The 27509-nt window shown below is 33.7% G+C and overlaps 1 protein-coding gene across 1 annotated transcript in view; it reads right to left on the reverse strand.

The window, feature by feature from the left end:
- LOC121408297 (cingulin-like) overlaps positions 1 to 27065 on the reverse strand; it is a 75231-nt gene extending 48166 nt beyond the window's left edge. Inside the window, 9 exon segments of the mRNA XM_041599712.1 lie at positions 1669 to 1743; positions 3034 to 3096; positions 4477 to 4560; positions 5370 to 5537; positions 6131 to 6337; positions 6725 to 6856; positions 8111 to 8194; positions 18972 to 19112; positions 26554 to 27065. Of these exon segments, the coding sequence (XP_041455646.1) occupies positions 1669 to 1743; positions 3034 to 3096; positions 4477 to 4560; positions 5370 to 5537; positions 6131 to 6337; positions 6725 to 6856; positions 8111 to 8194; positions 18972 to 19112; positions 26554 to 26877 (1278 nt within the window). The 5' untranslated portion in view covers positions 26878 to 27065.
- Between the last annotated feature and the right edge of the window lie 444 nt (positions 27066 to 27509).

The raw sequence follows: 27509 nt of genomic DNA on the forward strand, positions 1-27509 counted from the left end.
TACAAACATTGTTTTACATATAACAGTCAAATGCTCTTCATATTATTGTAAGTGTGGGATCACACTGTGATATCTCTATAAACATACACCTTGTATATTTCTTGACTTGACCATTACTGATCAACTAATAAATTAAAAACAACATCGGAAAACTACACATTGCAACTAAAAGTAAAAGAATTCTAATCTAAGGCCTGTTTCATAAAGGACTTGCAACTGTTGTAACTTTGCCATTATGGCAACTACCATGGTAACAGGGCTAAGCAGCCAATCATGATCAAGGTTTCCATGGTAGTTGCCATGATGATGGCAAAGTTACAACAGTTGCAAGTCCGATATGAAACAGGTCCAAGAAAGTGCATGAACACACCATCATATAAATATGCATAATGCAAGCATTTCACAGGAACAGTAAACAAAAATAATAATTGGGTGTTAAGTGAACTTTTAAAGAATGTAACATAAATAATTAGTAAGCTACAAGACAAATCAACATCCATTGAGGTTTGATAGTAAAGAGAAGCATCCTCAATAACTGTTTGAATAATCATTTAACTAAGTTTCAAAGCCTAGAGCTTCTTTTTTTTTCATATCATGACAGAAAAACTCTTTTACACATGCATCATGAGCTCGCCAGCAGTGATGAAATGTAACCAAAAACATGACAAACTTTACTCTTGCTGTGATTAAATTCCTGCATGAAATCTAATAAAAATGTAAGAATGCTACTCTGATTTTGTCTTCTTTTTTTGCTCATACCTGAAATTCCAAAGATGAAAATATAAGATACATGAAGAAAGATAATGATGGAAACAAGAAAATCTGAGTGAAATACTTTATCATCTCAATATTGTTTTTCAACATAATATTTTCATAAGCAGGTTATTGTTTTTTTTTCTTTCTTTTTCAGATGTCTATCCTAGAAAAAAAACAGCACTTGAGCACTGTGCAAAGTGGATATGTGCACCCTATAAGTTGTATTATTATTTCATTTCTATAAGAATTTCTTTACAAAATGTAAGTGCACAATCATCCTCGCACTCTCACCTACATGTGTACATGTGGAGGATCATGACATACTGCAAGTGCGATTAAATGACATTCATTTCCAGGTTAAAGAAGGCCATGATTTAATGAGCTCTCTTGAATTCATTCTAATTATTAAATTCAAACTAAGAAAAAAAAGAACCCAACAGATGATGCAATCATTTTGATTTTTTGCTGATGATTATTATCCATTTACTATGTGACAAAAAGAAAAGAAAATAATGGGGACCGTTTCATCAACATCTTTGTCTGACAAGTCGTCAGATCTGTCAACTTTCCTTGAATCTGACTCGCTGAGAGGCACTGTTACTATGGTAACTGTCATATAAAATAGGACTCGTCGTATAAAACATCCGAAAAGTACTCTCATTAAATGCTCCCCGATGCTTAGAAAAAAATACATTCTTTGTTCAAAATGTGGAAAATTGAATTAAAAAACAACATAACAAACAGGCAATAAATATGGGATATTCAGAAAATACATGTAGTGCTGGATTGAAGAGTATAAACAGTGTATATGAAGCAGGTGAAGGTGAGTATAATACTGGGAAGGGGTGGTAAATATATGGGATCTATAACACTGGTGTGGTGATTAGTGAGGGTTTAAACCACTTTATATACCTCAGCCTTCAATATCTGATGATTGTCTTGTGTGGCATACTGCTTTTGATCCAGTTCCCTTCTAACTTGTTCTAGCTGTATGGTTTAGTTAGGAGCAAGTTAATTATTTCAAATAAATCTTATTTAATCTTAATTATAAACAAAAATATTATGTAATAAATCCTGTTTCACAAATGAATCTGGTATATAATATTCATATTGAATACACTAATTAATGCTAAAAACATGTAGCACTTTATTGAAATCAAAATCACAAATATCAGACAAAAATTTCATCAATAAATCCAAGATTCAGAATAGGCCTTAACATATCCTGATCAATTAAAAAATATATCCTTATTTTTTCCTTTAAAAAGGTGAAAGTATTAATTGACCTATTATCTTAAAATACTACATGTTAATTATTGTTAGCATTATAGAATAAGCATGCATTAGTTTACCTCAAGCACTATCCCCAACAAACTTTGTCTACCACATGAATAAAACCAATGATACCACCATCCACCAATTAATTAATTAAACCCAATCAAATCTTAGTATCCAAGCTGTGGCCGAGTTTGGAGAAGAAATTCATGCACAAACATCACAAGATACACTCTATTTTTTCAGATTAGTGAAATTCAATGGCAAAATAGAAAATCATAAAAGTATATAAAATTTGTAAAGTACCCCCCCCCCCCCTCACATCCAGCCTCTGGCATTATGTGTGATAATAAAAGTACATGATTAATTTGCAGACAAGGGAAACATAAACAGACCCCCCTAACAAACCTCTCTTTGTAAAAAAAATGTAGCTATTTTGTTGATCTAATCATTTATCACAAATGAAATATAAGGCTTTAATTTCATTTCCTTTGCAAGCTTTTGATATTACCTGAGGGGATAAAGGAGTCGCAATCAGCATAGTCTTATAAAGAATTCAACAATCTTGCAAAGTATTTCTTCAGCTACCCACGTGCATGTAAATTCTACAAACAGTATTGAGACTTTGTTTTGCAAACATCGTAAACATCAAACCTTGTTTAAAACTGATTGCAATTAATGCTTGAAATTTCGAAAAGAGATTACACCAAGAAAAGCTTTGCCATTCCATTTTTTATGTAAAATTCTTTTTCATTCTCTCCTTTTATAAAGAAAGACAGGTTGCTTTCAAATATCACATCAAGCCATGCTCAAGAACTGGGTCAAGGAATAATTTCTGCACTTTCCCACTTTATAAAAAATATCAGCACTCTTAATACAGACACAGATAACATTTGCTGCTGATCTAAGCTAATTCCAGAGACAAGTATCTAGAGACAAGTATCTATGTTCACGTTGTATCATATGTTTATAGCATTCAAATAATATGATAGACAATCTTACCTCCATATTGGATTCCCTTTGTTTTGTATTCAACAATGTGATAGTCTGGGCATGATTGGATTTCTGTGATGAAGCAAATAATAGGAACAAACCATTAAAAAATGTGTAGAAAGCAACACCTTTAGATTGAATGACGGAGTCTTTGTAACTCTCATATTTGTGAGGAGGATGTGTGCCTCAACATTTTTTTCTCTCTCCCTCTCGCTCTCAAGATCTAGACAAATATTGATAATACTAGAATCTAATTAGGTTGATGAACTTAAAGCAAACTATTAACTAAAAGATGATGAATCTCAATCATTCATCACCGATCTGTGGTATGACAGGCTTTATTTATTCAAACTTAATCGGGTTGACCAATTCATTTCCACGTGTGAACTGTGCATGGAGTGTGACAATACTTCTAGTGTTAGCAGTGTTATCAAGCTGTTCATTTTTCATAAGCCAGAAGTTTCAGTCATCCATCAATAACACACTAATACATAAATCAATATTCATATCCTATCAATTATGTTGATCAACATAATAGTCAACCTTTTCTCCATTGCTTTTCTCTGTGGATAATGTTTACTTCATAAGAGAAAATATGTAAAATTTTTAAACATTATGGACAAAATTTACCAGCTTTCAAAGATATTTTCTTACAAGAGCATTGCTTAGTATTATAATAGCGTATACGAGTATATTAACTAAAAAAAGGATGGTGTCTCTCACAAGTGTACAGATATTAACTACATAGAAAACATATTATTTTATGACAAAAAGAGACTTGAATAGAATAACTGATTTTCCTCTTTTCAACCAATGGCATTCGTGGCATGAGGAATGACTAGTGAAGCAGAATATAATATGATCCTATGAGTTAGATTCCTGTCTCTTACTCAACAAAACAAATTAGTTACATATCACATCACATACCAATCAATACATTTCCTGCATGCAATAGTAAAGAACCCCACCCAACATCAGCCAATGCAAAACAACAATAGCAGTAAAAAATTAAATGTTTCATTAAAATCAAATTGATACTGAAGTGAAAACGATCTAAAAGCCATTTAATTTATTATTTGTGACAGCAAGTGAAAAGAGTCATTTTTCTTTTTACACAATGAATTTGATGCAATAAGTTGATATCGTTAAAGCATACACATATTTAGGGGAAATCCCTCTAACATGCTGCACATATTGCTGTGCAGTAAAGTAGATTACAAATAAAAAAAGACATCTTAATTAATTAAATCACCATTTCTATGAACATATATTTTTTAGAAAGAGATGTTAAAACAAGGCATGGCACAACAAAAATACCCTGAACAAATACAAGAATATTAAAAGACAGCCAATGGATGATTATGATTTAAAAAATATATAAACAATAATTAACATGAAATTCAGATACATTGGATATTTGTATAACACTATTTGAGAAGAGAAGAGGCTTACCTCGGATTCCAGAATGCTCATTTCTCTCTCTAACTCATGGATGGTTGCCTGAAGCTGTTCATTAGATTTCTCATGGTCTTTTCTCTGCACAGAAAAATATAATCATATTGCCATTCTTGCGTTATTATTTCCTGCTAACAGCATAACAAATATGACATTTCCTTTGTTTCCACTGATTACTAGAGAATGCATGAATATTAAAGCACTCAGTAAATTGACAGCTTTACAAAAGGAGACTGGATAATTGACTTGCTTACAGGAAACAATATCATTCAAGATCATACAAGATACTCAACCCACCTCATTACACAAACAAAATATCTTCTAACAAGCACACGGTACACCATCTATAGAATAGAAAACATTCAAGTTGTACCTAGATATTGTAATGATAATGACACTATTTTGCAAACAAGCAATAATACTACAGAGCTTTGGGAAGAAAATGATAAACAAAGAAAGAATCCACACCCGTCTCTTTCTATTTCACTCTATCACTGATACCAAGGACGATCTACAATCTCATTGATTCCATACACAGACAATGCAAACATCTAATCCGAGTGTTTATCATATAAATACATTATACCCTTGTCGACCTGCCCTTTATTTGAATTATGGTAGAGTATTAAGGAAATAAATTGTTTCACCTCATTAAAATAAGACGACCATTAGGGCAATCCTAGCAACCAATTAATAAATCTGATGCATCAAGCACACAAAGGAAAGATCAATCTAGTGGAGGCTTGCTGTACCATTTCTGTCTCATCAGCAAGAACCTGTTCAGACTGCCACAGCTTAAATATAATCTACAGACAACTTAAGATTTCTGTCTTATTAACAAGAGCCTGTTAAAACTGCTGAAGCTCTAACATAATCGAGTAAAGACTTACCATTTCTTTTTCATCAGCTAGGCTTTGTTCAGACTGCCGAAGCTCCGTCTTTAACTTCATAATAGTAATATCTTTATCCGTCTCGCTGACCATTCTTTGTTGTTCACGGTCATGCATGCTAGCGAGACTGGTCTGTGCGGATCCAAGCACTACATCTCGTCTTGCAAGCTAGTATTCAAAAGATGTGTATTTCACTGCACTATACATTGATTTGCTCTTGCTTTGTTGCATGATATTGCTTGCAAATTATATTCAAGAGAAGAGAAAGATCCACATTTCATTCACAGTACTTACAGAAGGTTCTGCTTTACACTTGATCTGTTCAACAAATTACCAGCAAAATGAGCAAATGCCATTCTAGTTTAAAGGGAAAAATCTCATCCCGCATTAAGTATTTTGCAAGAAAATAAAATGAAATATCTGCCATGCATAAAGAGATGGTCATTGATAAGTTGCAATACATGTACATGTATATAAAAGTAACTGATTTAGAAAGAATAAATCATGAAAATAAATTAGCAAGAATAAAAACAGCTAAAAGAAATTTAAGCTTTATTATTTACACATACTGATACATTGTAGGCATCATACAATACAAAGAAAGTCACATAAAACAAAACAGTTTTAAGTATCTTTCATACAGTGATCAAAGTAAAGATGTAAACATTTTGAAATACAGATTATTTACAAGAAATATGAATGTCCACATAATACAGAAAAGGGATTGTTTTTTTAAAACAACAGATGTAAGATATACATACCTCATCAGTGGCAGACTTTTGTTCCTCCCTCATGTCTTTAAGTTGTTCCTGGAGTTCACTGATCATGACATCACGTTTAGCGAGTTGAGCCTTCAAGTCTCCAATGTGACCTTGTAGAATCTGCTCAGAAGACTTGATGCTTTCCCTTAGTGATGCAGGACCTAGGACTTGATCCTCTTGTATTACTCTCAGGTCAAGAGATGAAAACTACATCATTCAAGTAAAATAACATGTAAACTGTAAGTACTACATTGTAAACTAAGCAGTAAACACAAGTAACTCATAAATGACAAAAATAAAAGTAACTATTATCAAACAGTATAAAGTGGTACAGACTTTTGTCAATGATTTATCTGCCATAGGGATATCTACAATATTGGGATGGAGGAATTCAATTATTTTTTTAAGATACAAATTCATTGTCTCATCTTTTTACTAGATGTTAATCTCTTTTGAATCATCATATTGATGCATTTTTATAAAGAGCATACGCAGTTTAATATGAAGTTATGAACATATATTATAACATATCTTCTCATGGTGAAAAAATGATTCCTTGAGACATAAAAATGAGCATTGAATTGAAATGCTTGCCTCCCATTTTCCTGTGGCTCTAGCCTGGGTGATGACCCCAATGAGAATGTTGAGGTCATGTCGAAGGTCATTGTTTTCATCTCTCAAGCCAGCTGCATCTTCTGATACACGATCATATCGATGACGGAGGTCCTATATGTATAATCAGATGTAAACACACATATAAATTTTCTATTCAAATATTCCATTGAGGGAGCACTGCATCTTTAATACAAGTTTCATTTTACAAATCTGAATGAATTTACACACGTTACCAAGAACTTTCACAGGTCTTGATATTTTAAAATTAATCAATCCCCTCCCTTGGCCCTTGCCAATGAAAATGTAGAATATAAAGGATATCACTGCAAAAATAAGAAGAATCAACCCAAAGCAGATACATTGCACTGAACTGCATGTAGTAGACTACATTTTACATGAGAAGTGACTTATCAGTGATAATTTTGTCCAAGCCAATCATATCCAATTATTTTGGTAGCTTGTAACAGTTGTCATTACAAATTATGTTACTACATGTAGTTGTTTCATAAAACTCTATCCTGCTGGGGATTTTTGACCAGAGTCGTAATATACATTGGTGAATGTGTACCTTTGTTCATATCTAATGAAGATTTCAATTCAAACTTGTTTGCTCTGAAAGGCCGAAACTCTGTTTACACCAATCCATCTGCATGTTTTATTTGCTTTTCATATGAATTTCGGATGGAATTTCTTATCAAAACATCATGACGACTTTTATCTCTCACACTGATGCACTGATGAATCCATGCATGGATAATTTCAGTGAACAACTATTCCTTTCCCCGGTCGCATTGTACATAATAATGTGACGAAGCATTGTTAATCATTTCAATATTGAGAACTACCACCTTTTTAAAAAAGGATATCACACTATTGTGGATATTCTAAAATTATTATGCACTTGTCAAACTATGATTGTTCAATTTCTACACAACTCTTATTAAAATTGTTGGTGTTAAAATTCTAAAGAAAAATACCGCCTAATCTAAAATATTTGGGCAGATAGTTTTTTGGTATCACTGCAACTGAAAAGGCTATTTCAAGTTTGCTTCATCTACAGTAAAGAAAGATAATAATCAAACTATCGACAATAATTTTCTTATAAAGTGAATGAATAAATATTTTTTGTAATCAGACAATTCAATTCCTTCTTATCATGCCAAATATGAGGGCTCTTTTTAATTTACAGAGGCAGAAATTTAACATTCTACAAGCATATCTCCTTTTGGTGCAATCTTTTTCTTGATGTTTAATCAAGTCTTACATGATATCTTCCCTTCAAATGTTATAAATGAAAATTGCATAATGATATCAAGGATATCAACTATTTTTCTTTCATCATTGTGCAATTAAATCTTAACTTACATCCAGCGTTTGGCAAGCTGATGATTTCTCCAAGGTAAGGGCTTTAACTTCATGCTCCATGCTTCTCTGCCTTGATGCCGTTTCCTAGGTAACATGCCCGAGAAAATTGAGTTGACGGCGAAATGGGTGAATGATAGGAGAGAGAGGGAATGAATAGAGATTGGAAATGATTATCCCTATTGTATGCACATTGAAGATCCCCAAGTTTCACTTCAAATTTATTTCCTAGAGACTTAGAGAGCAACAAACATTATCAGTTATATAAATTTAATACAGTATAATCACTTTTTTGAGTACAGAACTTTATTACAATCCCACTTTCCCTGCGAAGTGAAAATGTTGTTTATCATGTTATTATTTAGATTGCTAAAAAAATCCTCTTGACAATTTCATATATACAGTAAAACACTATTTTGAAATTGTATACAATGCTATTTACTATGAACCTTACAGAAGTTGTTGAGCAGTTCAAACAACCATGCTTAATTTTGAGAATCAGATATTAATGATAAAACTTTGTTGTTTAAACACCTGTTTATCTTGGTTAAACCGCTTGTAACAAACTACTGGAAGGTTAAAATACATGTAGTTCAGCATTGTATAAAAAAAAAAAATTCAACAGCATTTTTATCTGTGGAACACTTAAATGTGATATTCTTGTAAAAAGAGATTGGGAGAGAAACTACAGGTATTAAAAATAAAACGGAAAGTAAAGATTGCATAGCTTACATTATGCAATTTACCAAGTGATAAGGTGAGTCAATTCATTCAAATACTATCAAGAATAAAAAGACCATCCCAAATGTACTGTAAATGTTCCATTTAAAGAAAAAAAACAGTAAGTCATGATTACATGTATACTAATTGTCCCCACTTGTTCAAGGACTTTCAGTAACTGTAATACATTAGGTGGTTTCAAACCGCCTCGATCATAAGAATCCCTGTTAAATTACGAGAACTTTTTAGGCTAAAAAATACCATTAATTATTCCTGCATTCACACCGCCCCGAAAAATACCCTTCGGGATAAATTCCTTAAGTCAGGAGCATGCGTAGTATGGTCTAATGAGCAGGCAAGGCGCGAGATTCAAAACCACTAGCCCAGCAGCCACCCACGGCGCCCGCGCCCAACTACACGCTGGGCTAAAAGTTCCCGTAAATTGCTTTCACATTGCCAAAATACCTGCGACCTTGGAAAAATCCCCGCGAAAGTTCTCGTAATTTCGCCAAGTACCTACTATTTAGCGGGTATTTTCTTTCGGGGAAATTACGCGTAGTTTGCTTTCACATTACCAAAATACCTGGTATTTTCTGATCGGGGTAAATTTCCCGATCAGAGAATACCTGGAACTGACGAACTTCGAGGCGGTCTGAAACCACCTGTTGACATTATTTTTTATTGTACTGCTCAGGTACCAACATTCCTAGACCAAGACATTTTTTAACAAATTTCACAATATGTAAATTACATGAAAAGGCCATCATGCGTCTTGAACTTGCCCCACAAAAAAGTGGTGTTGTTAGATTACCTTTTCAAATTTTATTTGGTTTAACATACAATATCTCATTTGATGAACAAAGAGATACATGTATTATCATGAAATTGGTATCCATTTAAAGCTAGATATATACTCTACAGTATCATGTCTGAAAAAATGCATGTACCGGTACTCTACATTCGCAACACAGCAACTGAAAGAATGCAAAATGGTGAGGGTGGAGGGGGGAGAAAATTACACACAATGTCTATAGGAGAGTTTGTTTCATATTTTAAAAGGTGAATAAGACGCCATTCTCATTACGCTTTCTATCAAACTACATGTAGTTTACTGGAAACCGGTTCAGGAAACCAGTTTAGAAGATCGCTTTGCTTGCATTCCCATTTGATCACACGAGAGTGGTTTTCAAGAACACTTTACGTAAAGCGATCTTGTTGCTATGGAAACGCTCCCAGTAAGGCAACACATTTCGCGCAAAATTTGAAACTGCAGCATAGGCATTCTACACCAGCTGTGTGGAGTAGCACGCTCAAAATGTGCGAAGATCGCTTCCCGAAGAACGGTTGTGTCCTCACGCTAAAACCATTCAACGAGGCAAAACGATCTTGAAAACTACATCGCCAGGTGGTTTTATGAACCGGTTTGTAAGATCGCTTCCAAGATTGCTTCGACCGTTCTCATTACACATTAAAACTAATTTCCACGAAACTAGTTTTACGAAGGTAGTGACATAGGTGTCTAACATTGGTATACATGGGGGGCTAGAGACTTAATTTTGTCTCATTTTTTAGCTTGAGGTTAATAATCCAACATTATATGTCAATCAATTGTAATTAACAAAACTTAATTAAGAAATCTTAAAATTCCTTACATAAAATACACCAAAAATTCTTGTATAGGAACAGTTTATATGATTTTTTCCAGCCAAGGGACGTAATGATTATGAAATTGGTGTATAAAGCTGAGTATAAGCTGTAATATAGTTGAGTTGATGGTACAAGCTTTATGGACATCAATTTGTGACACTTTGCTACTTGGTGCAAGCGGTACACATAACATGCAGCTCTATGGGATTGTTGTATTGCTATTAACATGCATATCTTTGGTTTTTCAGCTGAATATAACTGACTTACATATTTCAGCTAAAACTTTTTTTAAATGTTGGTTTTGGATGTTTAAAATTGACATAAATTTGCATATCAAAATTACCTCGATGAAATTACTGAATCCCCTTTAAAGTTATAGTATCATTTGAAAGGGAATTTCATGAGCAACACAAATAAGTAAGTACAAATAGATAAGTAAATAATACTATGGGCAAAGAGCAAAAGAATATTATGGCTGTCTGATCTGTTCAGTATGTCCTAGAAAGTTCAACATTTTCCTTCATAAAATATCAGCAGTCCACCCTTCCTCTTTTTAATGCCATTTTTGGAATCCTCATGAAATTTCCTTTCAGAATAAAGGATGCTTTTGTATGGATAGGGTGAATATTTTCAAAGTTATGACCATTTTTATAGCAATAGGTGCGCTACATGTAGATAAGGCAACATAACACAAATGGGTCGAGTGCAAGACACATGGCCATAATGCACATAAAATATGAACTACAATAATTCATTTTCCAAAGAGTTGATATCCCTGACCCATTTAGTACAATACATGTAGCACGATAGTGAAATGCATTCTCTTGGTGAGTACTACATTTAGCTGTAAATAATTTATATTAAATGCACTGCTTTCCATTTTCATCCGTGTTGAATCTGATTAAATTCCTTTGCTGAAAATGAATACAAATATTGTACAACTACAAGGTACATGTACATGTACAAGTACATGAAAACTACTGAAAAATGTACTGTAATTAAATATTTTATAGTCCTTCAATTTTCACATTTTTAGGGCAAAGACACTTTCTTTTAATACAGCATAAATTGAAAAATTAAAATAACAGGCACCGAAATATCCAAATCCAAGGAGGGGGGCATTAAAGGAGAATAAAACCATTTGAACAAGATAGCTTGTGTGAAAACAGAAAAGTCAAAGAAACAGATCAATGAAAGTTTGAGAAAATTCGGACAAATAATGAGAAAGTTATGAGCATTTGAATATTGCGATCACTAATGCTATGGAGATAGCAAATTGGCAATGCGACAAAGATGTGTGATGTCACTTGTGAACAACTCTACCCATTACTTTAGTATACATGTATATTTCACTTGAATTGCCTCTTTTATCACATCTATCCATAGATCATGTGTTCTTTCTACATGAGGGCATGTAATACATATTTTTTAAGAATACATCATGGATAGAGAGTTTGTATCATCATAAGAAAAAGCAAAGTTGTTCATCAGTGACATCACACATCCTTGTCGCATTGCCAATGGGAGGATCTCCATGGCATTAGTGATTGCAATATTCAAATGCTCATAACTTTCTCATTATTTGTCCGATTTTCCTCAAACTTTCTTTATTCTTATTCTTTGATTTTTCTGTTTCTACACAAGCCTATTTGTTCCAAAGGTTTCATTCCCCTTTAGGTCGATCAATGGGACACCCATGGCAATGAGCTTGGTGGTCTTACATGTAGATGAATTACATACTAAATGTAATGTTATGTACATGTACATGTATACTGTAATCCTTTCTAAAGGGTCAATAATGCCAAGTTTTCTTGATTGTCATCAGACATTCCAATCAAAAGTGTGGTGGCAGCAGTGGTTGTTGAAACATTTTTTTTTCATCCATTGGTTGTTAATGAAAATCTTAATAATTTGTTGGTATTCAGAGCCCTCTGTCAGTAAGTTGATTCATTCTTATTTTAAAAGGGGCCCTTTCAGCAGGAATCTCGTGAATATCTGATATCAGGGGGGGGGGGGTGTTTCACAAAGATTTAAGTATGACTTCAGTCGCACTTAAAGGACAAGTTCACCCCCAACAAAAGGTTTTTTAATATAACTTAGAGAGAAATCCAACAAGCATAACACTGAAAATTTCATCAAAATAGGATGTAAAATAAAAAAGTTATGACCTTTTAAAATTTCGCTTAATTTCACAAAACAGTTTTATGCACATCCTGATCAGTATGCAAATGAGGAGACTGATGACGTCATCCACTCACTGTTTCTTTTGTATTTTATTATATGAAATATTCTAATTTTCTCCCCATTGTCAAGTGAAACAAAGATTAATTCCTCCCTGAACATGTGGAATTAGCACTGTTTAGTGCTACATGTATATGGTTCAGTCAGGTTGGTCCTCATTGTCATATCTGTAAAAAAATGAAATATTGTATAATTCAAACAATAAAAAAAAAAGAAATAGTGAGTGATGGACATCATCGACTGACTCATTTGCATGTCACTGAGTTGTGAATATCACTGTTTTGTGAAAAATAAGCAAAACTTTAAAATGCCATAACTTTTTTATTTTACATCTGATTTTGATGAAATTTTCAGCATTATGCTACTTTGATTTTTCTCTAATTATTAAAATCAACATTTTTCTGGGGTGGACTTGACCTTTAAATGCTGATGCGTACATGATATGCAATACACTATCTATATTGATACGCAGTAGTGCCCGTCCTCATGACACGATCTGACCAATGCATTCAAGCCTTTCATTCCATGCACAACTCAGTATTTAAGTGCAACTCTTAAGTCATACTTAAATCTTTGTGAAACAATCCCCAGGACTGATATCAGAATGCTACAAACAAAAATATGAAATCATTAAACTTTCAGTTCTAGAGAAGTGGTTTTGTATATGAAGTATTTTAAAAATATGCAGAACTATGTTTTAAGTGAAAAAAAATACATAATTTATAAATAATCACAAAAAATCAAATCAAATATGTATTTATAACAATCTTATAATTTACAATTGTGACGTCATCTGTTTTAGGGCATACAAATTCATATAATCTATAACAAATTGGACATATTACCACACATTCATATACATGTAATTTATTAGAGAATAGAAGTGACTGTGACAGTCACCGGGAGGGGGGGGTTGACGGTTACTCATAAAATACATGAAGGCTTTACTTTAAAAAAAAATTCAGTGGACAATGGACACCAACATGAATATGTTGGTACATGAAGCTTCAAATTGTATATCACTGTATACAATCATGATGAAAATTTATAACCTAAAATGTAATTTAAATGTAAATTACTTTTACTCTGTGCACTGTGGACTGCAAAGTCAAAATTATATCATTAAAGATTCAAATAAGTAACAACAAAAAATGGGCATAAATTGCATTACTGATATTTCTTCTTATTTTAAATAACTCCTCTCTTTTTTCCATTATACAGTGCGTATCAAAAAAAGTTTAGAATCAATCCTGTAAAATTACATATTTGTAAAATCCTGAACTTCCCTGAAGCGTTTTTCAAATTTAAACATTGATACAGTTTTAACTTTACAATATAAATGTCCAAAAATCTTTCTGCTTGAGTGAGCACCACTTACTTTTTAAAAGTTTGTGAAATGATTTGCACAGAAATTGGAAATAAATAACTACATGTGAAAGTAAAAGTTAATCATAACAAGTGGAATGCCTCTGGCCGTCTCACCTGCATCACGCGATTCAACATACATGTAGCAGCATTGCTGACTTTGAAAACTACTATAACTCGCACAAGATGTTCAGTGACACTTGGTTACTCTTATTTATACATTTTATGAAGTAGACCAATACACTAAACAGAGATAGAATGGTAATTCAACAAATACCCTCAATGTGGCCAAAATTCATTGACCTCACATGACCTTTGACCTGATCATGTGACCTGAAACTTGCACAGGATATTCAATGATACTTCATGTCCAAGTTTCAAAAGTCAGATCAATAAACTTGCAAAGTTATGATGGAATTCAACAGATACCCCCATTATGGCCAAAGTTCATTGACCTTTTACCTTGGTCATGTGACCTAAAATGCGCACAGGATGTTCAGTGATACATGTACATGTACTTGATCACTCTTATGTCCAAGATTTATGAACTAGACCAACATACTTTCAAAGTTATGATGGTAATTCAACAAATACCCCCAATTCGGCCTAAGTTCATTGACCATAAAAGGCCTTTGACCTTGATCATGTGACCTGAAACTTGCACAGGATGTTCAGTGATACTTGATTACATGTATGTCCAAGTTTCATGAATCAGATCCAAAAACTTTTAAAGTTATGATTGTAATTCAACAGATACCCCCAAATCGGCCAAAGTTCATTGACCCTAAATGACCTTTGACCTTGGTCATGTGACATGAAACTCACGCAGGATGTTTAGTGATACATGATTGGCCTTATGTCCAAGTTTAATGAACTACATGTAGGTCCATATATTTTCTAAGTTATGATGACATTTCAAAAACTTAACCTCAGGTTAAGATTTTGATGTTGATTCCCCCAACATGGTCTAAGTTCATTGACCCTAAATGACCTTTGACCTTGGTCATGTGACATGAAACTCTTAAAGGATGTTCAGTAATACTTGATTACCCTTATGGCCAAGTTCTATGAACTAGGTCCATATACTTTTGTAAGTTATGATGTCATTTCAAAAACTTAACCTCAGGTTAAGATTTGATATTGACGCCGCCGCCGTCGCAAAAGCGGCGCCTACATGTATAGTCTCACTCTGCTATGCAGGTGAGACAAAAAACGCATGTGGACTTAAGCTATATCAATTTGAAGAAAGTGATTCACATGAATTGGCTAACAGTAGGCTTGATTTTCATTTTGTTAATCAGTGTCAAGCTTGGAGAAAGTGTGGAGAAACAAGTATTAAATACAATATGAAATGTTGTCCCACTTAAAATGTTAAAGACTTGAAACAATGCTGGAGATGTCTGAAATAATCTTTCGTTTATATTAAGTTTCATCCTCAGATCCAGCTGGCAAAAAAAAGGTATTTAAGGTAATGCTTACATGTACATGTACCTAGGGTTAAAAGTTGGGTGGCAAAATTGTTAAAAAATATTTGAATTTATCTGTTTTATATCATTTTGCTAAAAAGCAAAAGAAATGTATGAGAAATGTACTGCAAGGTCAGTTTGCTTTCGCCTTTTTCCTTGACACAGCATGAAAATGATCTTTTCTGCACAAACTGATTTCTGCGAGCTTCACAAAAATGGACAGTGCTCACTTAAGTTTAACATTCTGTCAATTTTTTTTTACTTTCATTTCATAGATGAGAGTCATGAGAGCCAAACCCAAGAATGTACATGTATGTTAAAAATTTATCCCCATGTACAATGTATGTTGTATATTTTTCAATTCCCAGTATATTTTGAAAGTGTTAACTTTGTATTGATATGCAATGTATATAGGGGTGTTTCTCAAAGATCATCACTTCTTCATTATTCATTATCATGCACTTGTAAAAAAAAAATACTCTCTGACTCTCTTGAGGATCAATGCGGGGTTGGAGTCAATAGCTGAGTAGAAAGTTGCAATGAAAAACCTTACGGGCATGGAGGTTCAATGACATTGATAAGAGACTATCATGCATGCATAACAAATTTAATGAGAATGAGTGTCTGATACACATTCAAGGAATATGGCACTCACAAATATTTACATACCATCACTCATCATTTGATATACATGTATTATGCTAAATGCTTTTCCAAAGAAAATTATGACAAATATTACAGAACTGTTCATAACTACATGCAGATGCAATTGATCAATAACTTCATCCTACATGTAGCACAGTCCACACTTTAAATAAACGGCGAAAATGAGTACATGTAGATTACTGTTGAAGATAATTTTGTTTTTGGATATTTTTAATATATATGTATAGCATTTTAGCATTTGTTATACCGGTATACCGTATTTATATATATTTGTAATATCTTTTAATAGCATTTTAGCATTTGTTCTTTGGAGATCGAATGACAAAATCTTTGATTTTTTTTAACTGAATAGTACGTATACCTGCTTTTTAATCTTTCCCTTTATATATTGTACATTTAGATGTAAAGAATTTGTAACTAAAGTAGATTAAACATACATCAACATGTACACATATTTCCTTTTAATTCACTTTCTCCATTTACGCCACAAATAAACATATTGTCATGGTTGTTTATTTAATTTTACTTGATGCAAAATAAAATCACTGTGAAGCATTTATTCAGCATTTTAGAAGACAGTATTTTACAATTTAATGAAAGGAAAAGAAGAATAAAACAAAAATAATTTTTAAGTCTCAGTTCAGCTGAGACACCTGTGATTACCTGGCACACACTGAGCAAAATTGTAAGCTGAACAGGGCATGAAAATAATTATCATTTTTTATTGGCTATCTTTTTTTCCACACGGGGTGACTGCAGAATTGGGTGGCTATTTCTTTCATTTTTAGGGCTACTTTTAGCCTGGGCAACAAGCAATTACATGAACGCAGAAAAATCAATTATTACCATTTTGCAATAGTTAGAATATCAATTTTCTAAATAATCTTGAATGTTGCAGATCTTAAAGGTCAAGTCCACCCCAGGTAAATGCTGACTTGAATAAATAGAGAAAAATCAAACTACCATAGTGCTGAAAATATCAAAATCGGATGTAAAATAAGAAAGTTATGACATTTTAAAGTTTCGCTTAGTTTTTCACAAAACAGTGATATGCAAAGCTAGGTGAGTCAATCGATGATGTCCATCACTCACTATTTCTTTTGTTATTTATTGTTTGATTTATACAATATTTCATTTTTTATAGATTTGTCAATAAGAACCAACGTGACTGAATCGTATAGTATTAAACAATGCTAATTCCACATGTTCAGGGGAGGAATTAGTTGTTTTATTGCATGACAATGAGGAGAAAAAGTTAGGATATTTCATATTCCATATAATAAAATACAAAAGAAATAGTGAGTGGATGACGTCATACATGTAGTCTCCTCATTTGCATACCAGCCAGGATGTGCATATACATGTACATGTAACTGTTTTGTGAAATTAAGCGAATCTTTGAAATGTCGTAACTTTCTTATCTGCATCCGATTTTGATTAAATTTTCAGTGTTATGTTTGTTGGATTTTTCCCTTTTTATTCAAATCAACTTTTTGTTGGGTTGGACTTGTCCTTTAAGGCAACTCTTAAAAGAATGATCGTCCATAGCATGCATTTTGGGAGAATTTTAAGGCAATTTGGGCTGTCATGAGGGCGAATTCACCCGTCGCCCTCATGCATTTCCTACGCTGAAGTTGAACAGTTACATTCTTTATTAAAGGACAAGTCCAGCCCAACAAAAACTTGATTTGAATAAAAAGAGAAAATCAACAAGTATAACACTGAAAAATTCATCAAAATCGGATATAAAATAAGTTATGACATTTTAAAGCCTGTGTATAGCTTTGGTAAAGGGTCAATAATGTGATTGATAATCGAATATCATCTTATATGACAGTCTTACTGAAGCGTAGAGACCGTTAGATATTTTTCCAACTGCACTTCTCTGAGAAAATTTCAAATATTCAAATCTTGGATATATAGCGCCCTCTCTCGGCAATGCTTGTTTTAAATTTAAAAAATGGGCATTCAAGCACTTATCTTATAAATTTAGTGATTAGATATCCAAAAGTTACAAAGAACATATCTTGAAAGTTTCAGCCCATTCCATGATTTGGAATAGGATTTAATTGAAAGACAAAAACACACAGATATTTTAATTTGATCGGGTGACCCGATCAAGTTAAATTTCCATGTAAAATCGCAAAATTTATCCTGTAAAACACATTTTCATTTCATATCCTCCACATCATAACTGTTATAGGGCATATCCATTCATATTAGCTAGCAATGAATTGGAATAGTGATAGGTGCATTTTGGTGGATTTACCAAAACTATACACAAGCTTTAAAGTTTTGCTTCATTTCACAAAACAGTTATATGCACATCTCGGACAGTATGCAAATGAGGGACCTGATGACATCACTCACTCACTATTTCTTTTGCATTTTATTACATGAAATGTGAAATATTTTCATTTTCTCGTCATTGTAATGTGAAATGAAGTTTCATTCCTCCCTGAACACGTGGAATTCCATTATTTTAACATTTTGTGGTTCGACTCTCTCATTTGGATGTAACTGGCTCGTTCATATAACTATTTTGTTGAAAATAAGCGAAACTTTGAAATGTCATAACTTTCTTATTTTACATCCGATTTTGATGAAATTTTCAGCATTGTGCTGGTCTGATTTTTCTCTATTGATTCAAATCAACATTTTTCTGAGGTGGACTTGACCTTTAAGTACTAACATTTCTTCACAAGGTACAGTTTCATCATCTACATGTAGAAGAGGTGTACAATTTCAAATATTTTTACCTTTTGATTTTGAAGTAGTCTTGTTTCTAAAATGATGACTCTGTCATTGGCCTCTTTTTCCAGTTCTTCTACAGTCTTCACCAAGATATCATTCTGCTCTGAAAGATCGCTCACATAAGACTGTAGTATGCGAACCTTTTTCTGGTAAAGGTAGAAAAAAAAGAGCATTATTATGCATTTATAACTAACCTTGAATCAAATTTACATACACAATGTAATGTCTAATGCATCTACACTTATAGACCTACTCTTTAATAGATCTGAAGAAAACACACATAAAAGGATCTGGTTTTCTTTTTCAAAATATCAAAACATTTTAATGAATTGAGTTTAAGCAAATGATTTCGCAGAGAGTGTAAGCCTAAGTGTTTTTTATTAAAATTCTATATCAAAATGTAATAAAAGGGGTACCTGTAGGGCCAAAAGAATAATATGTTTGTTTGGGGTAACATGGTTTGAAAGAAATTGGGACGGATGGAAGGGAAAAAAAATTATTTTATGAAAAATTCTTATTTGCATATACTAAAATTCGAACCTAATTTTACGCCTAAAAGGTGTAAAGGGTTCAACTCAGTATTCATAAACCACTGAACTGTTTCTGCTATCACTTGTACCATATAACCTTCCTGTATTTTACATTTCCTCTTTCAGTTTTATGCACCAATTCACTCCACCTTCAACCTGCATAGAATTCCATGGTAGCACCAGCATGACTTAGAAAAGCACCCTCATAGCATAGCAGAAGTAGATGCTTGCATACCCATAGGGTTCCCATTGGCTTAACCATACCACCCTCAATATTTACTAACATTGCACAAATTTTCGCACGCACCACGAACCATCCTCTCTGTGCAGATACAGTGCGCTATCGTGCCTCGCGATTTCACCACGAACCATCCTCTCTGTTACGATGCCCACTGTGGCATAAATAATTCACTTCAAGAAAATGTAAAGATACGGGATGAAACTTTGGAACCTGAACTATCGAACAAAGACAGCGGTAAATAATTTGCCCTCCTTGTAGGTGCACTTATTGCTGGTTTTAAAAAAACTTTTTTATCTGCAAAACTAACTTTCGCATCGAAGTGGGCAGAGAGGACGGTTCGTGGTGCGTGCGACGAAATATCACGTGCATGCTGCTGTACTAAAAATTCGCCATTTCAACATCAATGTATAAACTGCACTTTCTTTTTTGCCGCTAAATGTTCCTTTAATATTCTATCACCTGCATTTTTTCAATACGATAGAGATAGTTTTGCATGTGTAAATATTGAGGGTGGCAGTCTCCAGTCTGTTAAGTGGGAGACGGCCAATCATACATGATTTTATATGAACAGGATCTTCAATGTTGGAGCACTTTCAACATAAGGCCAAGTAAAAAAAGAAAGTAGTTGATCGTCCTCGCGCACATCTATTTTGGCCGCCGCATGAAATTTTTTTGCTATTTGCTATTTTCAAAAATTGGCTAAAAAAAAAAAATTTGATGTTCCCTTTTTCATTGCAGCATCAATATTCTTGATATAATTTTTATGGCTGCTGAATAGCGAATAAAAATCACAAGATTGGCGAGTGATTTGCTCTCATGTGCTTTGGGATCTCTCTCGCAACTTCAAAAACAATTGCAAAGTCCGATATCGCCGTAACTGCAAGAAAGGAAAAAAATCTGATTTGGTTTTCTATTGGAATTTTGAAGATACCATCATAAATTAGTGAGAAAATGAAGTTTGCAAACTCAGGAAAGATCACGGATTTCTTCATTTGTAGTGCATTTTTGGGGACCCCGCTTCCTGAATCTTAACTAATCTGTCGCGTGCTTTGGAAATTTGGCGCAGATAAATCAATTTTAATGACGTAAATTTGTATTTCGGGGGGGGTGGTGATAGCACATGGGTCAATCCATGTCAAATCAACCAATGCTTGTCACCCGACCCTCTTCGATTTTCTTTAAACTCGCACCAAATGTTGCCCCAAGTGTCTGACGGAAAAATCTGAAATATTTTGCCCCAAGGTCAAATGGTTGCTAAGATACGGCCTCCCATAGCAACCAATGCGCACTCAAAGAAATTATTTTAAATAAAATTGCCTATTTTTGATTGACTACTGCAGCAAAGTTTGATTGATTACAGTCTTCATTTTAAGTAAATTGGAAGAACTTTTTGGTCTAAACATGCAGAGTATACTGTAGCGCGGACCTGTCAACCGGATTTCGCACACGAGGTCACCGAAAATGGCGTTAAGCATCCGTGTCAATGATTTCAGAAGCATGTTTGGAGGCTCATAAATCCAAAACTAAATTAGCTTAGAACCAAATATTATGCACATTTATGGACTTTCATATACTCAACAGAATTACAAAAAATTGACCCAAGAGTGCGTGTCGTTTTCCTGTAGGGCACCCTCAAAGTTTGATTTTTTTCAAAAGATGCCAAGTTCAAGGTCACGGATCACCTCCCGTCCCATCGAGGAGGGGGACCAATTTCTGTGTTTTGATAGACATTTACCCATATTTTCAAGTGTTACTTGAAAAATTTTGCTACCGGAATGTTTAGGGGCTGATTTGCGCATTCCAAAATGGTCGTAAACACCCTAAATTTGATGTTAATGACATATACATGCTTTTCAACACTTTTCAAATTGTGATAACTCAAAGATGAAATGCCAAAAAACATGGATATCTTCTGTGATGATAGTCTGTAATTGGTATTAAAAGGATATATCTTCAGAAATAGTTCTTATTGTTGATAATGACCTTGAAAAGACACCCAAAATTCAATAAAAACAGTAAATTGGCTAATTTTCCAGAATCATATGGCATTCAAATGGTGTTTACATTGACTTTCAAATTTGTGTCATTTCAATACAAAGGGTGAGCTTAAGCCAAAACTTGAAAGACATGTTCAACTTTTGTTCTACTTTAAGCAACATGAAATATTTGAACTCAAAACTATATCATTTGACCTTGAAATTATTCCAAATATAGCTAATTATTGCTTCATAAGTAGCATATTCAAATCGTGCGTGTACATTGCACTTTGCAACACATTTCAAAATGGATTTTCTCATAGAGAGAATACCTGATCAGGCTGATATTTGCAGTATTGGTAGTCTGTAATGAGTTCTTGGAGGATCTACAATTTAAGTACGTATTCTCTCAGGACAATGACCTTGAAAATACAGCTGAAAATCATGAAAATCAATAAATCATACAATTTTCATTAATAATCAAGTGTTTTTACCCACTTTTAATTGTGTGTTATTCCATCTTAGATTGTGAGCTCATGCTGATAATTGCAAATCATGTTCCACTTTTGGTCTACTTTAAGCTACATAAAATATTTGAACTCAAAACCTTATCATTCGACCTTGAAATTGTTCCAAATATAGCTATTTGTGCTTCATAAGTAGCATATTCAAATCACACGTGTACTTTGCAACACATTTCAAAATGGATTTTCTCAAGAGAGAATACCTGATCAGGCTGATATTTGCAATATTAGTAGTCTGTAATGAGTTCTTGGAGGATCTACATATCAAGGAACTATTCTTTCATGACAATGACCTTGAAAATACAGCTGAAAATCATGAAAAATCAATAAATCAGACTGAACTAAAAACCATATTATTTGACCTTGAAATCATTCCAAATATAGCTATTTGTTGCTTCATAAGTAGCATATTCAAATCGTGCATGTACATTGTACTTAGCAACACATTACAATACTTGGAAATAATTTCAAGGTCAAAATGATATGATTTTGAGTTCAGTCTGATTTATTGATTTTCATGATTTTCAGCTGTATCTTCAAGGTCATTGTCATGAAAGAATAGTTCCTTGATCTGTAGATACTCCAAGAACTCATTACAGACTACTAATATTGCAAATATCAGCCTGATCAGGTATTCTCTCTTTGAGAAAATCCATTTTGAAATGTGTTGCAAAGTACACGTGTGATTTGAATATGCTACTTATGAAGCACAAATAGCTATATTTGGAACAATTTCAAGGTCGAATGATAAGGTTTTGAGTTCAAATATTTTATGTAGCTTAAAGTAGACCAAAAGTGGAACATGATTTGCAATTATCAGCATGAGCTCACAATCTAAGATGGAATAACACACAATTAAAAGTGGGTAAAAACACTTGATTATTAATGAAAATTGTATGATTTATTGATTTTCATGATTTTCAGCTGTATTTTCAAGGTCATTGTCCTGAGAGAATACGTACTTAAATTGTAGATCCTCCAAGAACTCATTACAGACTACCAATACTGCAAATATCAGCCTGATCAGGTATTCTCTCTATGAGAAAATCCATTTTGAAATGTGTTGCAAAGTGCAATGTACACGCACGATTTGAATATGCTACTTATGAAGCAATAATTAGCTATATTTGGAATAATTTCAAGGTCAAATGATATAGTTCTGAGTTCAAATATTTCATGTTGCTTAAAGTAGAACAAAAGTTGAACATGTCTTTCAAGTTTTGGCTTAAGCTCACCCTTTGTATTGAAATGACACAAATTTGAAAGTCAATGTAAACACCATTTGAATGCCATATGATTCTGGAAAATTAGCCAATTTACTGTTTTTATTGAATTTTGGGTGTGTTTTCAAGGTCATTACCAACAATAAAAACTATTTCTGAAGATATATCCTTTTAATACCAATTACAGACTATCATCACAGAAGATATCAATGTTTTTTGGCATTTCATCTTTGAGTTATCACAATTTGAAAAGTGTTGAAAAGCATGTATATGTCATTAACGTCAAATTTAGGGTGTTTACGACCATTTTGGAATGCGCAAATCAGCCCCTAAACATTCCGTAGCAAAATTTCTCAAGTAACACTTGAAAATATGGGTAAATGTCTATCAAAACACAGAAATTGGTCCCCCTCCTTGATGGGACGGGAGGTGATCCTTGACCTTGAACTTGGCATCTTTTGAAAAAAATCCAACTTTGAGGGCGCCCTACAGGAAAACGACACGCACTCTTGGGTCAATTTTTTGTAATTCTGTTGAGTATATGAAAGTCCATAAATGTGCATAATATTTGGTTCTAAGCTAATTTAGTTTTGGATTTATGAGCCTCCAAACATGCTTCTGAAATCATTGACACGGATGCTTAACGCCATTTTCGGTGACCTCGTGTGAGAAATCCGGTTGACAGGTCCGCGCTACAGTATACTCTGCATGTTTAGACCAAAAAGTTCTTCCAATTTACTTAAAATGAAGACTGTAATCAATCAAACTTTGCTGCAGTAGTCAATCAAAAATAGGCAATTTTATTTAAAATAATTTCTTTGAGTGCGCATTGGTTGCTATGGGAGGCCGTATCTTAGCAACCATTTGACCTTGGGGCAAAATATTTCAGATTTTTCCGTCAGACACTTGGGGCAACATTTGGTGCGAGTTTAAAGAAAATCGAAGAGGGTCGGGTGACAAATTGTCTGAAAATTGGTTGATTTGACGTGGATTGACCCACCTATACTTCGATGTACATTGTAGGCCTATGTTACGGTGATTGACTGTGCTTATGACTCTGTTGTGCTGGCGCGCTTGTGGCTATGATTGGAAAGTGATCGTCTTGCGATAATAATTATGTGAGTTCTTTTTTTTCCGTGGAATCTAGTCATTTTTAAAAAGGTTTGCATTAGTAAAGGAGACACCCAAAATAAAAATATTTAATGCTATTTCTGGTCAGATGTGAACAATTTTTACACACGGGCTGTGTATGAAATATTTCATTTTTTCTCAAAAAAGGCATAAAAAAAATTCTGTTGGCACCTAAAAAAAGGGACGGGCTTGTTTCCCCCAAAAAAAAAAAATTGTCATCTTTTATTAGGTTTTATTGAAGAGACAGCTTGTCTCTTCCTATTCATTGTAACTCTACTTTAAGTACCTATGTATCACGCGTGTCATGGTGTGTGTGTGAGGGTGTGTGTGTATGTGTATGTGTGGGTGTGTTTGTATTGTAACATGTGTTTTCTTTTCCTTGTTTTGGGGGACTATGACTTACAAGTTTTTTAACTTTCATATTAGTCTCCAATTTCATTCATTACATTAAATCGCGATTGTTGCATGTTACTTTGTATATATTTTATGATTTTTATGATTGAAATAAATTGAATTGAATTGAAAAATTTAATTGGCCTAGGGGAAATCGGGTTAGTTGGAACACAGGGTAAGTTGAAACATTGCAATTTTAAATAAATTTATGCAATGCTGTCATAACTACCCTCAATTTATTGCCATTATCAACAGCCATCCACCATATTACAAACAACACATGTGCAACAAGCCTGGTGAATTTAGAAAGGAATTTTTGTTTTTTCACCTGAGTATTTGTTTTTTCTCTTTTAGAAATGTTTTTTATCTCAGATTTATAGTTTATAGATCAAGTTGGCCAGTTTTGGGGTATAATAGACACTTGTACCAAGCTACATAATAAAGTTATTAATATGCCATGGTGAAGCCCCTTATTGTGCTGTAAGCTTATGAATGTCAAATGGACATCTGGGGTTAGTTGGAACAAAATTGAAGGGGCTACATGTAATTAGAACATGTTCCAAATTACCCCAAACATAATTATGAATAAAAACATTGGATATGAGGAGAAAACATACAGTATTTCACACTCCTTTGAACATGTACATGTATTGTAAACCATGCTTTTGTTTCTCAGTTAGTTCTGAATGTGCATTTAAGGGCTGTTTTAGGCCCCTAATGCAATATTAAGCATTATCAAACTGGGGGAGGGTCAATTTGAGCACCCCCCTCGAAAAATTTTCTAAGCCGTCGCGCAAATTTTTTTTTTTACCGCACCGCTTGCTGAATTTTTACTTTGAAGTCTTACGCATCATTTGAGACCAAATTTGCGATGCCTAGGTGCGCGGTTTCGAAATTACGCAACATTTTCTACGTACATGTCAGATCCAAAATTGCTCAAAAACGTGATTCCATGTGTATGGTAAATGCAAATTGTTTTTCATCCAAAAATCATAAATGTATGATTATTTTTTACTTCTGTTGGTTCAAATAGATTAATTTTATGGTATTTATGATCACAAATGGGTCTCCAACAAAGTTCATCAGAAAATAACCATAAAAAATAATTGCTGATTCAGGATTTTTTTTTTGGGGGGGAGTTGTTTTTATGGAAATCAACTTGAAAAGTTGAAATCATAATCAAAGCAGAGTAAGTCTACATTTAGTAAGAGCAAACTCGTCTTGTGCTATTTTTAGTATTAAACTTTATATCGACAAAAAATGAAGTGAACGAACCAGAAGTCTTCACAAAGTTTTGTTATTTTGGGTGGGGGCTGGTGCAACTCTTTCCTAATTTAAAACCGTTTCTGCCGGCAAAAAGTCAGTAATGACTGTTATAAATGCTTCCCAAATTCAGAAGCTCCTGACCATGCCGACCTGCTTCTTTCATTGCCATCAATTATTATCAATCATCATCATGATCATCAATTCATCTTCTTACTTAGTCTACTCTTAGTTCTTTTAACTTTTATTCAATTTGAAATTTGTAACCTGGCTCAGTGGCTTGGGTGATAATCATGTTAATCTTACCCTGTTTGTATCCTGGCCCGGATCTGCTGATACTTCTAACTTCCTTAGTCGCTCTGTATAGACATCTTTTATGTCAGACAACAAGCTTTGCATGCTTTCATTAGCCATACTCAAGCTTCTAACAGAATTTCTTGAACCCGACTGCATTCTCAACATACTGTCGGTTGATAGCCGGGACAATGAAGTGTTGTCTTCCCCGATGCCTTGGCGTCTCGATCCAGTGTCACTCCGCTGAGCCTGTGGGACATTGCTTATTTGGCCGTACCTTGCAGACGACGAAGAAACTGCCCCTTGTCGCGATCTGCTGCGACCGTTTTCTGCCATTTTTAGTCAGTCAAATCAACGAAAGAACTCTATTTGTAATTCAACAGCATTTGATTCACGATCTTCTTATTACTGTGATGCAATATTTTATTAGTTTTGAATTTGGTAAACAAGATAGGTTGCCATATTTTCGATGTCATATCGGCCGCTATATTCGGACGCGCAACGGTGAATTTTGATTGGTTGATCGTAGCCTTGCCTTCTTCTCGAGAGCTAGAGCGAGCTCGCTATATAGCGCTTGAGTTTTGCGAGCTAGGATGTCAAAAAGGGGCGGGGATGTTTTTACAAGATGTCTGAATCTATAGGCTCTATTATTATGAATTATCATTAATCACTTAAAATTTTAATCTAAATTTTAAATCGCGACTTATTCAATTAGAACGAAGTCAAAAATTTTCTTTCGTACCGGTACTGATTTGATTATAAATCCCGTTATAAATTCATGTAGGCAAATGGTAGCTATTTACTGTACCCAGTATAAATATAATTATGGTGGATACTAAATAACAAAATATCTCTCCTCTTTTAAATTTTGGTCTCCGATATTTTTTATTATTATTATTTCATCTTCATGTCATCAAAATTTCAAGTAAAATCAACATGAATTAAAAATACCAAAAATAGAGTAGCCA

This window comes from Lytechinus variegatus, chromosome 2 (assembly GCF_018143015.1).
Source record: "Lytechinus variegatus isolate NC3 chromosome 2, Lvar_3.0, whole genome shotgun sequence".
NCBI classification, from domain to species: domain Eukaryota; kingdom Metazoa; phylum Echinodermata; class Echinoidea; order Temnopleuroida; family Toxopneustidae; genus Lytechinus; species Lytechinus variegatus.